The 16,839-nt window shown below is 37.5% G+C and overlaps 1 protein-coding gene across 2 annotated transcripts in view; it reads left to right on the top strand.

Moving 5' to 3' along the window:
• The window catches only part of TEX10 (testis expressed 10), a 62,402-nt gene that overhangs the window by 5,512 nt on the left and 40,051 nt on the right, over positions 1-16,839 (top strand). For both annotated transcript variants that reach the window (XM_025935270.2, XM_086683596.1), the window contains exons 3-5: positions 1,614-2,326; positions 2,717-2,960; positions 8,955-9,067. In XM_025935270.2, the coding sequence (XP_025791055.1) occupies positions 1,614-2,326; positions 2,717-2,960; positions 8,955-9,067 (1,070 nt within the window). The remainder of the gene's footprint in view (positions 1-1,613; positions 2,327-2,716; positions 2,961-8,954; positions 9,068-16,839) is intronic.

Raw genomic sequence — 16,839 nt, 5'->3', positions numbered from 1 at the left:
TCCTCCAGAAAGACTTGCTCAACTAAACGCACAGTGATTTCTGTTATATACCTATTTGATGTGTTAATATATGATCTGGAAGAAATTCTGTTTAACTTTTCAATGTAACAAGTTTTTGATGTGACAATTTTCTAGCTGTTTTTATAGTTCATGAAGATCTTTTCTTACTGTTTTTTTTTTTTTTTTTTAAGAGAGAAAGTATACGAACTGGGGGGAGGGAGGGAGAATCTTAAGCAGGCTCCTCACCCAGTGCAGAGCCCGAAGATCTTGTCTTACTCATTTTGAACCCACATAACTTACAGGTTCTCAGTAAATGTGTGAAGTTAATTCAAGTTTGAGCAATAGTTTTGTTTAAAATTTTAACAGCTTTATTGAAATGTAATTTATGCATAATAAAATCAACCCATTTAAAGTGTGCAATTCTGTAACTTTTAATGTATTTATAGTTATGCTATTATCCCCACAATCTAATTTTAGAACAGTTTTATCATGCCAGAAAGAAACCCTATATCTATTACAGGTCACTCCCCATTCTTCTCCCCTAGCTCTAGGCAGCCATTAATCTGCTTTTTGTCTGTGTAGATATGCTTATTCTGGTCATTTCATATAAATGGAATAATATGATATGTGGTCTTTCGTTACTGGTCTTTTAGTTAATATGTTTTTGAGGTTCATCTGTGTTACAGCGTATCTGTGAGAACAGTACTTCATTTCTCTGTACTGTTGAATAGAATTTCAGTGCATGGTTAATGTCACATTTTATCACTCATCAGTCGATGGACATTTGGTTGCCACTTTTTTTTTTTATTTTTATTTTTTTTAAATTTTTTTTTTTCAACGTTTATTTATTTTTGGGACAGAGAGAGACAGAGCATGAACGGGGGAGGGGCAGAGAGAGAGGGAGACACAGAATCGGAAACAGGCTCCAGGCCCTGAGCCATCAGCCCAGAGCCCGACGCGGGGCTCGAACTCACGGACCGCGAGATCGTGACCTGGCTGAAGTCGGACGCTTAACCGACTGCGCCACCCAGGCGCCCCATGGTTGCCACTTTTTGACTCCCATGTGTAAAGCTGTTGTGAGCATTTGTGAACCAGTTTTTGTGAAGATCAACATTTTCTAGTTTTGCTTTTAAGTTCTGAAGTTAAATAAAATTGAAAAGGTACTTGAAGTTACTTTTTTTTTCCCCCACAGATGGTATAAAGTATTCCACAAATAAAATTGTCAAATGTTATACTCAGAATACACACATATCCTGAAAGACTATTTAAAATAAGGAGAATGCATTTGTTAAATTAAGAGTATATAAACGTACCTACCATATGTTTGGTACATAGTAGGTTTTTCAGTAGTGATGATGATTGTTGTCACTTTAAATGATAGCCTACATGCAGGTTAATTTCAGAAAGAAGATTCTGACCAAGAGTTATGTAATGTTTTTATTAAGCTAAATATATTTTAAAGATAAAACAATCTTAGTAAAAGCTAAATAACATTTCAAAAATACTTACTGAAGTAGTTTCCTCAAGGAGAGTTAATTTATTAGCATAGTTTTAGTTAGCATGTTTATTTGAAAATGTTATAATATAGCTAAATCCTGTATTTTTATTTTTAGGATTTGCTGTCACAGATGCATCACTACAATGCTGGGGTTAAACAAAGTGCTCTTCTTGGACTTAAAGACCTTTTGTCTCAATACCCATTTATAATTGATGCACACCTTTCAAACATATTAAGTGAAGTGACTGCTGTGTTTACAGATAAAGATGCTAATGTACGATTAGCAGCAGTTCAACTTCTTCAATTCCTGGCCCCCAAAATACGAGCTGAACAAATTTCTCCATTTTTTCCTTTGGTAAGTGCCCATCTCTCTAGTGCCATGACTCACATTACTGAAGGAATTCAGGAGGACTCTTTAAAAGTTTTGGACATTCTGCTGGAACAGTACCCAGCCTTAATTACTGGCCGTAGCAGTATATTGCTTAAGAATTTTGTAGAACTTATTTCTCATCAGCAGCTGTCCAAAGGACTGGTAAATAGAGACAGATCCCAGTCCTGGATACTTTCTGTAAATCCTAATCGGAGACTCACTTCTCAGCAGTGGAGGCTGAAAGTCTTAGTGAGACTCAGTAAATTCCTTCAGGCCTTGGCAGATGGATCCAGTAGGTTGAGAGAAAGTGAAGGACTTCAGGAACAAAAAGAAAATCCCCATGCCACTAGCAACTCCATTTTTATCAACTGGAAGGAACATGCCAACGACCAGCAGCACATCCAGGTTTATGAAAATGGGGGTTCACAGCCAAATGTCAGTTCACAGTTCAGGCTACGGTAAGAAGGATTTCAGTTATGTCCACACTCAGTTTTCCTATATTGAATTTTAACTGCTGATCATTGATGGCTAATTGTGGGGAGACATGAAGTTGTCTTTTATAGTTTTCATATAGTTACTCATGATTTGATTTTATTTACTGATGGGAGGAGTCATCTGAAAGTATTAATTTGTTCATTTCTTACAAAGCCTAATGAGAAATAAAACTTGATGGTCTTTTTTGGCTTTGTCATCGTAGAATTTTATTTTCTTACTAGTCTTGATCAATGTAATTGTCAATTCAGGGAACTTCATTTTACTGGTACTTTACATTTAAGATTTAAATTAAACAGGGAGTGATATTTTTTAATCATTAATTTTTATTTTTCATTCTTACCTTTCCTTATTAGGTACCTGGTTGGAGGACTAGGCAGTGTGGATGAAGGCCTGTCATCTACTGAAAACTTGAAAGGATTTATTGAGATAATAATTCCATTGCTAATTGAATGCTGGATTGAAGCTGTGCCTCCACAGCTAGCTGCTTCTGTTGGAAATGGTATAGAAAGAGAACCTCTGCAGGTTATGCAGCAAGTTCTTAATATTATTTCCCTTCTGTGGAAACTCTCCAAACAACATGATGAAACTCATAAATTGGTGAGAACTTAATGGATTCTTTATTTTCGAAGTAATGCCTTTTATCATAAATGGGCAGGTTACAAATTTACTAATTGATTGCTACTAATTGATTATGCATTTTCCAAAATAATTCTAGTGGTGTAACTGTAAGCTTGTTTCTTATTTTAGCCCCAAAATGCAAGTTAAGATAGTCTTGTGAGATGATTCTGAAATTTGTTTGTTTGTTTATTTAAGACAGCACAAGTGGGAGAGAGGGGCAGAAAGATTTTTTTTTGCGCGCACACGAGGCGGGGCGGGGGGGAGGGAGAATATCTTAAATAGGCTCCATGCTCAGCTTGATCCTGTGGCCCTGGGATCCTGACCTGAGCCGAAATCAAGAGGCAAGATGCTCAACTGACTGAGCCACTCGTGTGCCCCACTCTGAATATTTTTAATTTAAGTGAAATGTGTAACTGAATGAGCTTGTTTTCATTTGCTTTTATTAGATGTAATCACAGTAGTGTTACCATGTATTGTTTATGGCAGATTGATTACGTAGGAGCATTCTAGTTTCTGGAGGCCTCTTATGGGATTAAAAAAGTTGCTTATTAAGGAGTTTCTTCCAGTGTATGCCACATTGTCAATTTTAGCAGAAATGGACCACAGTGAAGATCTTATAACTAACCTGTGATTTAGAGAAGAAATTACTTACAGACTTGATTAGTGCATGCTGTTTTGTTTTCTCTTGGCAAGGGATATAAGATCAGAACACATTTCTAAAAGTCACCTTTCACTGTAGGTAAGCTGTAGTTCTAGGTATGGTCTGCGTGAAATTAACCTAAGATTCTAAGTTGTGTAGTAGTTTTTTACTAGAAAAGATGATAGTAAAGACGAGTTTCGTGATGATTTATCTGCTGTGTGGGGGAGAGTTGAATATTGGCAGCCTTTTTGAAGTGCTGTGGTATAGAGAATATAATGTATAGTCCATGGTGTAAGTAAGGAAGAACAAGATCTAAGATTAATTGGTATTAAATTAATGTGATAGCACACTTAGAGGGCAGCTGCAGGAACAATACTTTAAAGCTTAAAGTATCTGGTTTATAGAATTTCTGCAAGGATTTTTGACTAGGCAGGTGTGAATCTTTGAAGTTGCCTGCATGTGTACAAAACTGACAAAGCAGTTTTTTGGTTTTGTTCAATTTTTATTTCAAGCTGGAATTTAGAATGAGTTAATAGACTCCATAAAATAAGATGAAGGATAAACTAAAAAGAGTATTCAATGATCCTGAAAAGCATTGTGGAATCATACTAAGGTGTGTGTTTCTTGTAAGAGCTTGCTCTAGCACTATTAACCCATTATCCATCATCTGTAGGGTTGTTACGTGAATTGCTTTTTCAAATAGGATGGTATTTTATTGACTACAGTTTTGAGCCTGTCTCATGATTCATTGCATACATTGGCAAGAAATTGATCAGGGTTGGGGGTAGAGTGTATAATTTTATGAAAGCAAAGCTTACTGTCCTTTATGGCAATTAACCTATGGTGTAAGCTAGTGACTAACAATGCATACAGGTTTTTGGAAAAGCATGTTATTTGCATTCTTGAATGGATTTATCTGAAGCTGGGATAGAAAGTAAAAGTCACGATATCAACATAAACCTTAAGTACCAGTCTTTCCTTCATTTTTAGAAAACTAAGAAAAATTCTAAGCATTTTGGTGTTTGGTGACACACAGGCACTAATTGTTAATCCTTTAGTAATAGTGTGTGTAACCAGATAGAATGGTAGGACCAAATGCAAATTCATTAATTATGCTAATTTTATATTATGCACTATTGTTCAGATAATACTGTGAAAAGATCTAAACACTGCTTTAATTTTATGGATATTTCAAGTTGTATGCCTTAGAACTATTCTGTGCTATTATAATATGACTGTTTATTAACAGTTCATTAACGTAGGACACTATATTCAGAAGACTGTTTTGTATAGATTGTTGAACGCTATGTAGAATACTGAACTGGGATACTATTTAAAATTCAAATAAATTGAAGAAAGTTTAATTCGAATAGAAATAGTATTTAAAAGCATACACTGGTAGAATTCTCTAATTTACCTTGGCAAATTGGTTATGTTGAATTGTAATAACTGGATAAGATAAGATCTATTATTAAAAAAAATTTTTTTTAATGTTTATTTTTGAGAGAAAGAGCATGAGCGGGGGAGGGGCAGAGAGGGAGACACAGAATCTGAAGCAGGCTCCAGGCTCTGAGCTATCAGCACAGAGCCCGGTGGGGAGCTTGAACCCATGGACCACAAGATCGTGACATGAGCTGAAGTCAGAGCTTAACTGACTGAGCCATTCCAGGCGCCCCAAGATTCATTATTTTAGAGACAAAGCATGAATATGTATGCGAGCTGTACAAGGTGACATTAAAATGCATTAATTTATTTTTTGTTACCATTATGTTTGTCTCACTCATCTTCAGTTATAGCTTAGTAGTTAAGATACTGGATAACCTATAACAGCTCAAACTTTAAAAGAGGAATGAAATGGCATTCCTTGGTCTTAAATGCAAATTGTGTCCCACAACCTAAATTGTAGCTCTTTTTTCTCAGAAAATGTGAAGGTCTTCTGGAGCACCTGGGTGGTTCAGTTGGTTTAGCATCTGACTCTTGATTTCGGCTCAGGTCATGATCCTAGGGTCATGAGATTGAGCCCCGCATTGGGCTCCATGTTGAGTGTGGAGCCTGCTTAAGATTCTTTATCTTTCCCTCTGCCCTTCTACCCTGCTTGTGCGTGTACTGGCTCGCTCTATAAAATTAAAGAAAAGGCGGGGGAGTGGGGGCACCTGGGTGGCTCAGTTGGCTGAGGGTCCTTCTTTGGTTCAGGTCATGATCTCACGGTTCGTGGGTTTGAGCCCCATGTCGGGCTCTGTGCTGACAGCTCAGAGCCAGGAGCCTGCTTCGGATTCTGTGTCTTCCTGTCTCTCTGCCCCTCCCCCACTCACGCTCTGACTCTCTCACTCAAAAATAAATATACATTAAAAAAAATTTAACAGAAAAATGTATAGGGCTTCTATTGATAAATTGGCATCTAGATTAGGTGCAGCCTTGGGACACTTGCTTGCTTTTAGGTTTTGCTAAATGTATTTATTTGCTGCATAGTTGAGAAACTTCATTTTAATCCAGGTTTTATTATTTATTAAAGTTTATTTATTTAGAGACAGTGTGCACACATGCATGAGCAGGGAAAGGGCAGAGTGAGAGGGAGAGAGAGAATCCCAGTCAGACTCCATGCTCAGCATGGAGCCTGACATGGGGCTTGACTGTGAGATCGTGTCCTGAGCTGAAATCACAAATCGGATGTTCAACCAGCTGAGCCACCCAGGTGCCCCTTAGCTTTGTATTTTAATGCTTGCTATTTTTAGTTTATATACTTCATTGCCCACATCTTTTTTCCCATGAAGATTGGAATTTGTACAACATGATGCAATTATGCATCAGGATTTGTTGAGCATCTATAAATATGGCTGTTTAAGTTAATTAAGATTCAGTTCCTTAGTCACACTGCTGCATTTCAAGTGCTCAATAGCTACATGTGGCTAGTGGCTGTGGTATTAGAAAACACAGATGAGTAATAATTCCATCACTGCAGAAAGGTCTGTTGAATAATGTTGCTGTACAGAGTCTTAGGTGTTGTTCTAGGCTCGGGGAATATAGAGATGAACATGACTGACAAGGTTGCTTGCCCTCCCAGTACTTAACTTTTGGTGGGATTGGTGGATGGTAAACAAATATATAATGTCAATACTAAGAAGAAAGATGAAAGTAAAGCAGGGTAAAGAGAACATGTGCTGGAACACAGTGAGTGGGAGCTGTATTATTATTATTATTATTATTATTATTATTATTATGAAGGTTACTTATTTATTTTGAGAGTGAGAGAAAGAAAGAATCCCAAGGCTGTGCACTGTCAGTATAGAGCCCAATGCGGGGCAAACTCATGAACTGTGAGATGACCTGAGCTGAAATCAAGAGTCAGAGGCTTAACAACTGGGCCACCCAGGTGCCTCAAGGGGGAGCTATTCTAAATAGATAGTCATGAAACGCTTTCATGGCTTTTAAATGTCACTGAATAAAGTTAAAGGAGCAAGTCTTAAAATTTTTTTTTTTTTTTCAACGTTTTTATTTATTTATGGGACAGACAGAGACAGAGCATGAACGGGGGAGGGGCAGAGAGAGGGAGACACAGAATCGGAAACAGGCTCCAGGCTCCGAGCCATCAGCCCAGAGCCTGACGCGGGGCTCGAACTCACGGACCGTGAGATCGTGACCTGGCTGAAGTCGGACGCTTAACCGACTGCGCCACCCAGGCGTCCCAGGAGCAAGTCTTAGACCTGTGGGAAGAACCTTCCAGGCATAGGGAACAGCAAGTGCAAGGCCCCTGAAGTGAGAACAAATTTGGCATATCTGAGGAATGGCAGGAAAGCCTGTGCAAGTGAGGTACTAAGAGAATGGTAGAAGATAAGGGAAAAAAGTGACAGTGGCCAGATCATGTAGCACCCTATTGTCCATGGTAAGAAGTTTGGATTTTAACCCAAGTGTGGTGAAAAGACATTGGAGAATTTTCAACAGGGAAGTGGCATGATCTGAATTATGTTTATTTAACTTTAATATGACGAATTGGTACATAGAACACTAGTGAACTTCTCTGTGATCAGCATCCAGGTCTAGCAAAACTGTGGAACCCAAACTCACACCATCTTTCCTATGAATGACCAGTCCTGCCCTACATACATACTTACTCCCTTTCTTCTTTCCTGTGTTATTTGGAAGTATGGTTTATGCTTTAAAAGGTCACCGTAGGGGCGCCTGGGTGGCTCAGTCGCTTAAGCATCCGACTTCAGCTCAGGTCATGTTCTTGCAGTCTGTGGGTTCGAGCCCCACATCAGGCTCTGTGCTGACAGCTCAGAGCCTCGAGCCTGCTTCGGATTCTGTGTCTCCCTCTCTCTCTGGCCCTGCCCTGCTTGCATTCTGTGTCTTTCTCAAAAATAAACATTTCTTTAAAAAAATAAAAAGATCACCCTGGCTACTATGTAGAGAATTGACTTTTGAGAAGGGCAAGAGGAAAAGTAGGGAGACTAGTTGAGAGGCTATTGCAGTAATCTTGGTAAGAGTGGTGGATTAGAATAGAATGGTAGCTAGAGTTGAAGTGATGAGAAGCAGCTGGGTTCTGATAAAGTCAGTGGGACTGCTGATGTGTATAGTGAAGGAAAGAGGAGCAAGAATGGTGCCTGCGTTATGATCCAAATGGCAGTGTGACTGCCGGTGGGGAGATCAGTTTATTCATGTTAAATTTAACATGCCTGTTAGAAGTTCAAGAAGACATGTTGAGCATACAATGATAAATTAGCACCAAGAGAAGAATACAGTAAAGGATACTAAGGAGCTGTAGGGTAACCAGCTAGTCCTACATCCCAAGAAACCTTTTAGTCCCTGGAAAAATGGAATGGTTGGTTCTCTGGATAGGAGAAAATAAGAGTGTTGTAATTTGGAAAAAGTGTTTCAGGTAGGAGAGAAAGATTCATGAGTACTGCAAGAACTTTAGAGAATTGCATTGCTTTTTGACAAATATTTTTAATGGGAAATAATAGAATTGCTGGGAAGTAGAGTTATTGTGTAATGGAACACTAGTACAAAGATTTTCTGGTATATTTTACAAATATTGCACTAGTGGTTCAAATTCAGAATTTTCTTCTTAATTAGTTTCTCCCTTTTTCTTTCAAACAGTAAGTAAAATACAAGTAATGATAATTGTTAAACACCAGAAAGATCTGTGGGTGACATTTGGGTGCTCTAATTTATTTTGATTTTAAAATTTATTTGTATCTTCTGTCATAAGCAAAAGATGTATTATAATGGTAAATATATAGTTGAATATTAATAAGTGGTCCCATTTCTGCTTAAAGTTTTATTGGTTATTTTAAATTGTTTCTTGTAGATTTTCTAATTTTTATTTATTTTAATAGGAGTCGTGGCTTCGAAAGAATTATCTTATTGATTTCAAACACCATTTTATGAGTCATTTTCCGTATGCCTTAAAAGAAATAACCAAGCACAAAAGGAAAGAGACAAATAAAAGGTATTGTGATTCCTTCCACTGTATAGACTTGAAAAAGTTTTTAGCCTGAAATTACCAGAAGATAATTAGCCTTAAACTGAAACGTTCTAAACTGTGAGGGGTTTGTATCTAAATTTTGTGAGATAAAAGTAAAAGTAGCAGTAGTATGGCTGATCTTGAACAAGTAAGTCACTTTAAGCCTTGAGACTTCTGTTTCTTTTAATGTTTAAAAATCTAAAGTGAATATTTTTCACAGAGTATCAAGTTATATAAATAAGAATATAATAAAATTTGTTGAGGGGCTGATTTATTTGGGAAAGAGGTACTATGTAATCCCTAAGCAAGAAAGTATCTTAAAGGTCATGTAGTTGTGTCATTTATATATGAGGAAACTGGTAATGAAACTATTATCAGTATCAGGAAGAAGGATAATTGGAGAGAAATAACTTTCTAAAACAGAATTTATGGATTAGAAGATGGAATTTAAAATTGTAAGCCTGAAAACGGTTTAAATGTTCACCTCAAGTGAGAGCAAGTAAGCGTAGAAACAAGTTATCTAATAAAATTTGAGAAGCAGGTGCAAGCTAGAACACTAAAAGTGGCAGTTCCTCAAATGAGTAAATGCCTGAAGGGGTCTTAGTCTGTCAGATGATTGTTATATTTGTCAAAGGGAAGAAACTACCTGGAGAATCAACGAGGCTCTTTGAGCAGGGTTTAGAGGATATGCTTAGAAGTGACAAGGCTGTTGGAGGCTGATAAGGTTTTCATTTCTTCATTAAATATTTTGGTTGCTTACTATAAAAGTATCATAATAGAGATCATCAGATGTTTTCTTGTTCTAAGCAATTCGTAAAGTTTAAATCAGTCAAAATACAAAATTGGTAAAAATATGTCGGGGAAGAGTTAGGAGACAGAAACCACTCTAGTGATTTTAACAGCATTTAAAAAAAAAAATTTATTTAGTGCACTCAAACAGGGGAGGGGCAGGGGCGGTGCAGAGGATCCAAAGGGGGCTCTGTGCTGACAGCAGCGAGACTGCTGTGGGGCTCAAACTCAGAAACCGTGAGATTGTGACCTGAGCCGAAGTTGGACATTGAACTGACTGAGCTACCCAGGTGCCCCAAAGAACTGAAAAGGCAAAAGGAAACATAATATGGAGATAGCCACTCAGGAAAGTAGGTACTATCTCTAGAAGTGGGAGAAAGAAGAGAGCAAGAAGCTTGGAGGAAGTGCTTTGTGGCACCAAAACTCTGACCCCTGGGAAAGTGGTTTTTCCTTAGTGGGCATGAATGTTTTTGAGATATGAAGAGGGGCCTCGAGCTGGGGCTCAAAACTTTGCTAAGGGAATTTTGGCTGGCTGGTGCTTCTTTGGGTCATGATGTTGCTGGTTTTGTGTCACAAAAACTGCAAACTGGATTCAACTGTGGCTACTAGAATAAACTGCTTCTGGCCTGAGGAAGAGTTGTTGAGTTGAATTGGCAGCAAAAGGAACCAAAAACAGTACTGGGAAGCAAACAGAAAGGAGAGTATCCCATCTTTCTCCTACAGCTTTCTAGTCTCTTACTAGGACCCCTTCATTGGCAGAGCTTAACAAGAAGCCAGCTGCAAAGGAAAAATGTGGCCTAGAGTCCCAGCTGTGGGATGACAAAGCAGAGTATAGAAGTCCAGTACAAGAGTCCAGTAACTGGCAGGAGGAAAATTGAATTGTATGTAGCAGAAGGCAGTTTATTTAAGGGTTATTAGAATTGTATAATTAACAAGCACTATAGGAATTTATAAGAAGAGAAAGATCCTTGATGGGATGAACAGATAAAGCTATATTGAAGAGTAGTATTTGAGCATGGATATGACTTTAGCAGGCATAAATGAAGCAAGGGATGAGAGATTATACTAACTAGAAGAGGTAGCATGTAAGAAAACCATAGGATTAGGTAATGGAGAGCATGGGACAGATCTGGGTCAAATCTGATTTCTGCTGTTTACCAGCCTTGATGCTGAGAGACGTTCCTTGTCTGTGAAATTTAGTGCCAAAGGGTCAAAGCTGAAAGATAAATGAAGACTTTTGGTTGGATCAGAACTACGTCTTTGGAAGATTAATTTAGTGAGTTTCTGGAGTTGGAGGGGACAGTCAAATAGGTAGCTACTTTCTTGAGTAAGGTATTAGGTTCCCCACCTCCCATCCCTCAACAAACATGATTTTTTATTAGAGCAAAACTTTTAAATCTGGTCCATGGATAAGCTTCAGAAAGTCCTAGAACTCTTGAAGAGTTTTATGTGTGTGTATTTTTCTTGATAAGAGCTTCCATACATAATTTTCATCAAAATGAGATTAAGTAGTGGTTAGGAAGTTTGGCATTTAGTGGACCATTAAATGCAAGTAAATTATCCAAGAGTGTATGGGTGTGCTGTCATTATTCAAAACGTTTATTGAACACTTAACATGTGGAAGGCAGTTACTGTACTGTGTGCTGAGCATTTTGAGGTAAAGGGGTGATGCTTTGGAGTACAAGCTAATGGGGGAGATGTTTATTTCTGATTGTTTAATCTGTGACCAACTGTGATAAAGTTAAGGAACAGTTTAGGGTAATATGAGAGTATATAATAAGGAACTTGTCCTGATCTTTTAAGAGGGAATAGAGTTGTAGGGAAGGCTGCCCTGATGAAGTGATTTGTACCAAGATATAAAAGGTAAAAAGGAGTTAACTTTATGAAGATGTTGAGGTAATGAAATTGTGGAATTTTTTTAAAAGATTTTATTTTATTAAAAAAAAAAATTGTAGCATTTATTTTAGAGAGACAGAGATAGAGCGCGAGCAGGGGAGGGGCAGAGAGAGAGGGAGACACAGGATCTGAAGCAAGCTCCAGGCTCTGAACTGGAGCCTGATGCGGGGCTTGAACTCATGAACTGTGAGATCATGCCCTGTGTTGAAGTCGTACGCATAACCGACTGAGTTACCCAGGTGCCCCCATGTGGAATTTTGAAAATTAAATTGAATTTTATTTCATTACAGTAAGTGTACTCTTTAATCCCCATCCCCTATTTAACCCATACCTCTACCCAACTCCCCACTGGGAACTGTCAGTTTGTTCTCTATAGTTAAGAGTCTGTTTCTTGGTTTTTCTCTCCCTCCTTTTTTTTTTTTTTTTTTGTTCTTTTTTGTTTTTTGAATTTACCGTAAGTTTCCACATTTGAGTGAAGTCATATGGTATTTGTCTTTCTCTGACCTATTTCGCTTAGCACTATCCTCTTCAGGTCCATCCATGTTGTTGCAAATGGCAAGATTTCATTCTTTTTTATGGCTAAATATTCGTGTGTGTGTGTGTGTGTGTATGTACAAACATATGCAGTACCTTCTTTATCCATTCATCTTTTGATGGATACTTGGACTGCTTCCATAGTACGGCTATTATAAGTAATGCTGCAATAAACATATGTGTACATGTATCCCTTTGAATTAATGTTTTTGTATTTTTGGGTAGATACCCAGTAGTGTGATTCTTGGATCATAGGGTAGTTCTATTTTTAACTTTTGTTTTTAAGTAGGCTTCACACCCAATGTGGAGCCCAACGTGGGGCTTGAACTCACAACCCCAAGATCAAGACCTGAGCTGAGATCAAGAGTCTGACACTGACTGAGCCCACCCAGGCACCCCTGTTTTTAATATTTTGAGGAACCTCCATGCTGTTTTCCACAATGGCTATACCAATTTGCATTCCCATCAGCAGTGCATGAGTGTTCCTTTTTCTTCACATCCTTGCAGCACTTGTGTCTTCTGTTTTTGATTTTAGCCATTCTGACAGGTGGGAAGTGATACCACATTGTAGTTTTGATTTGCGTTTCCTTGATCACGAGTGATGTTGAGCATCTTTTCATGTGTCTGTTGGCCATTGGCCATCTGTATGTCGTCTTTGGAGAAATGTCAGTTCACATATTCTTGTTTTAAATTGGATTATTTGTTTTTTTAGGTATTGGGTTGTGTCAGTCTTTTATGTATTTTAGCTACTAACCCTTTATTGGATATGTCATTTGCAAATATTTTCTCCCATTCTGTAGGGTGGTATTACTTAGTTTTGATGATTGTTTCCTCTCTGTGCAGAAGTCTTTTATTTTGATGAAGTCCTAGTAGTTTACTTTTGTTTTTATTTCCCTTGCCTCAGGAGAACTATCTAGAAAAATGTTGCTATGGCAGATTATGTCAGATTACTGCCTGTGCTCTTGTCAAGGATTTTTATGGTTTGAGGTCTCACATTTAGGTCTTGAATACATTTTGAATTTGTTTTTGTATATGGTATGAGAAAGTGGTCCATTTTCATTCTTTTTTGTGTGTAGCTGTCCAGTTTTCCCAACACCATTTGTTGAGACATTTTTCCATTGTATATTCATTTCTCCTTTGTCCAAGATTAATTGACCATATAATAGTAGGTTTATTTCTGGACTTTCTATCCTACCCCTGTCTGATCTACATGTCTATGCCAGTAGCATATGTTTTAATTGCCACTGCTTTGTAATATAACTTGAAATCTGGAATTGTGATACCTCCAGTTTTGTTTTCTTTTTCATGATTGATTTGGCTATTGAGGGCTTTTGTGGTTCTATACACATTTTAGGATTGTTCTGTGAAAAATGCTGTTGGCATTTTGATAGGGGTTGCATTAAATGTATAGATTGATTTTGGATAATATAGACATTTTAACAATATTTATTCTTCCAACCCATGAGCATGGAATGTTTTTCCATTTGTTTGTGTCATCTTCATTTTCTTTCATCAGTTTTTAAAAATTTTTCAGAGTGTAGGTTGTTCACCTCTGGTTAAGTTTATTCCTAGATCTTTTACTGTTTTTGGTGCATTTGTAAATGGGATTGTTGTCTTAATTTCACTTTTTGCTTGTTTCATTATTAGTGTATAAGAATGCAACAGATTTTTGTACATTGATTTTGTATCCTGTGACGTTACTGAATTCATTTATCAGTTCTAGTATTTTGGTGGAGAATTTTGGGTTTTCTGTGTATAGTCTCCTGTTATCTGTAAATAGAGTTTTACTTCTTCCTTACCAATTTGGATGCCTTTTATTTCTTTATGTTGTCTAATTGCTGGGACTTCCAACATTATGTTGAATAAACGTGGTGAGAATGGACGTCCTTGTCTTGTTCCTGACCTCAAGGGAAAAGCTCTCAGTTTTTCACCACTGAGTAAGATGTTGGCTGTGGGTTTTATTATATTGAGCTATGTTCCTTCTAGACCTACTCTGCAAAGGGTTTTTATCATGAATGGATGCTGTACTTTGTCAAATGCTTTTTTGCATCTGTGGGACAGAATGCATCATCTATATGGTTTGTATTCTTTTTCTTACTGATGTATCACATTGATTGTTTTGCGAATATTATTTTTTGATGTTTATTTTTGAGATAGATCCTGAGTAGGGGAGGGACAGAGAGAGGGAGACACAAAATCCAAAGCAGGTTCGAACCCATGAACCGGGAGATATGACCTGAGCTGAAGTCTGACACTGAAACCAACTGAGCCACCCAGACGCCCTGACTGTTTTGAAATATTAAACCACCTTTGCATCCTAGAAGGAAATCCCACTTGATCATAGTATATGCTTTTTTAAATATATTGTTGGATTTGGTTTGCTAATATTTTGTTGAGGATATTTGCATCTGTAAGAGATAATGGCCTATAGTTCTCTTTTTTGTGTCTTTATCTGGTTTTGGTATCAGGGTGGTAATTGGCCTCATTGAATGAATTTGGAAGTTTACCTTTTTTATTTTTTGTAATAGTTGGAGAAGGAGTATTAACTCTTCTCTAAATGTTTGCTAGAATCTGCCTGTGAAGCCATCTGGTTCTGGACTTCTGTTTGTTGGGAGTTTTTTGATTACTGATTCAATTTCATTGCTGGTAATTGATGTGATCAGATTTTCTATTTCTTCCTGCTTTAGTTTTGGTAGGTTATGTTTCTAGGAATTTATCCATTTCTTCCAAGTTGTCCAAGTTGTCCAATTTGTTGGCATAGATATTTTCATAATATCCTGTTACAGTTGTTTGTATTTCTAGGGTGTTGGTTATTATTTCCCCTTTTTCATTAATTGCATTTGGGTCTTTCTCTCCCTCTCTTAGGTATTTATTTTATTTTTTAATTTTTCTTTATTTAGTTTTTTGTTGAGTCTTGCTAGAGGTTTATCAGTTTTTGTTGATAGAAGAACCAGTTTCTGGTTTCATTGATATGTTCAATTATTTTTTCTAAATTTCTGTATCATTTATTTCTGCTCTAATCTTTTATTATTTTTTTCCTTTTGATGGCTTTGGGTTTTGTTCTTTTTGTGGCTTCTTTAGGTGTAAGGTTAGTTTGCTTATTTGAGGTTTTATTGAGGTTTTTTATTTTTTACATTTATTTATTTTTGAGAGACAGAGACAGCATGAGCAGGGGAGGGGCAGAGAGAGAGGGAGACACAGAATCAGAAGCAGGCTTCAGGCTCCCTGGTGTCAGCTCAGAGCCCAATGCGGGGCTTGAACCCACGAACCATGGGATCATGACCTGAGCCGAAGTCGGATGCTTAACCGACTGAGCCACCCAGGCGCCCCTTGAGGTTTTTCTTCTTGAGGTAGACCTGTGTTACTATAAACTTCTTTCTTAAAAATTTTTTTTAACCATTTGAAAAAAATTTTTTTTAATGCCTGTTAATTTTTTGAGAGAGAGAATATGAGTGGGGGAAGGGGCAGAGAGAGAGGGCAACACACGAAGCAGGCTCCAGGCTCTGAGCTGTCAGCGCAGAGCCCAATGTGGGGCTTGAACTCACGATCCACGTGATTATGACCTGAGCCCAAGTCAGATGCTTAACCAACTGAGCCACCTATATAAACTTCTTTCTTAAAACACTTTGCTACAGCTCAAAGATTTTGGACTGTTGTGTTTTCATTTTCATGTAATTTTTGATGTTCTCTGATTGCTTGGTTGACCCATTCATTGTTTAATAGCATGTTATTTAACTTAACCTCCATGTATTTGTGCTCTTTTCAGATTTTTTTCTTGTGGTTTAGTTGTAGTTTGATGGCATTGTGGTCAGAAAAGATGTATATAGAACATTGATTTTTTTTTTTTTTAATTTGTTGAGATTTGTTTTGTGGCCTAATATGTGATCTATTCTGGAAAATGTTCTGTGTGCACTTGAAAAGAATTTGTACTCTGCTGTTTTTAAAAAATTTTTCTTCAACATTTTTTATTTATTTTTGGGACAGAGAGAGACAGAGCACGAACGGGGGAGGGGCAGAGAGAGAGGGAGACACAGAATCGGAAACAGGCTCCAGGCTCCGAGCCATCAGCCCAGAGCCTGACGGACCGCGAGATCATGACCTGGCTGAAGTCGGACGCTTAACCGACTGCGCCACCCAGGCGCCCCTGTACTCTGCTGTTTTAAGATAGAATGTTCTGAATATGTTCAATCCATGTGGTCCAGGATTTCATTCAAAGCCACTATTTCTTTGTTGATTTTCTGTTTGGATGACCTGTCCATTGATATAAGTGGACTTTTAAAGTCCCCTATTATTATTGTATTACTATCAGTTGTTTCTTTTATGTTTGTTATTAACTGTTTTTTGTATTTGGGTGCTTCCATGTTGGATGTGCAAGTACTTACAATTTTTATATCCTCTTGTTTGGAATGCCCCCTTTATTATTACATAGTGCCCCTTTTTGTCTTTTGTTATAGTCTATAACAAGTCTTTTTAAAGTCTATTTTGTCCAGTATAAGTATTGCCGCCTTGGTTTTCTTTTAACATCCATTTGCATGATA

Source organism: Puma concolor, chromosome D4 (genome assembly GCF_028749965.1).
Source record: "Puma concolor isolate L17-30 chromosome D4, mPumCon1.1.hap2, whole genome shotgun sequence".
Lineage (NCBI taxonomy): Eukaryota > Metazoa > Chordata > Mammalia > Carnivora > Felidae > Puma > Puma concolor.
This window is presented reverse-complemented; position numbering and strand designations above follow the sequence as displayed.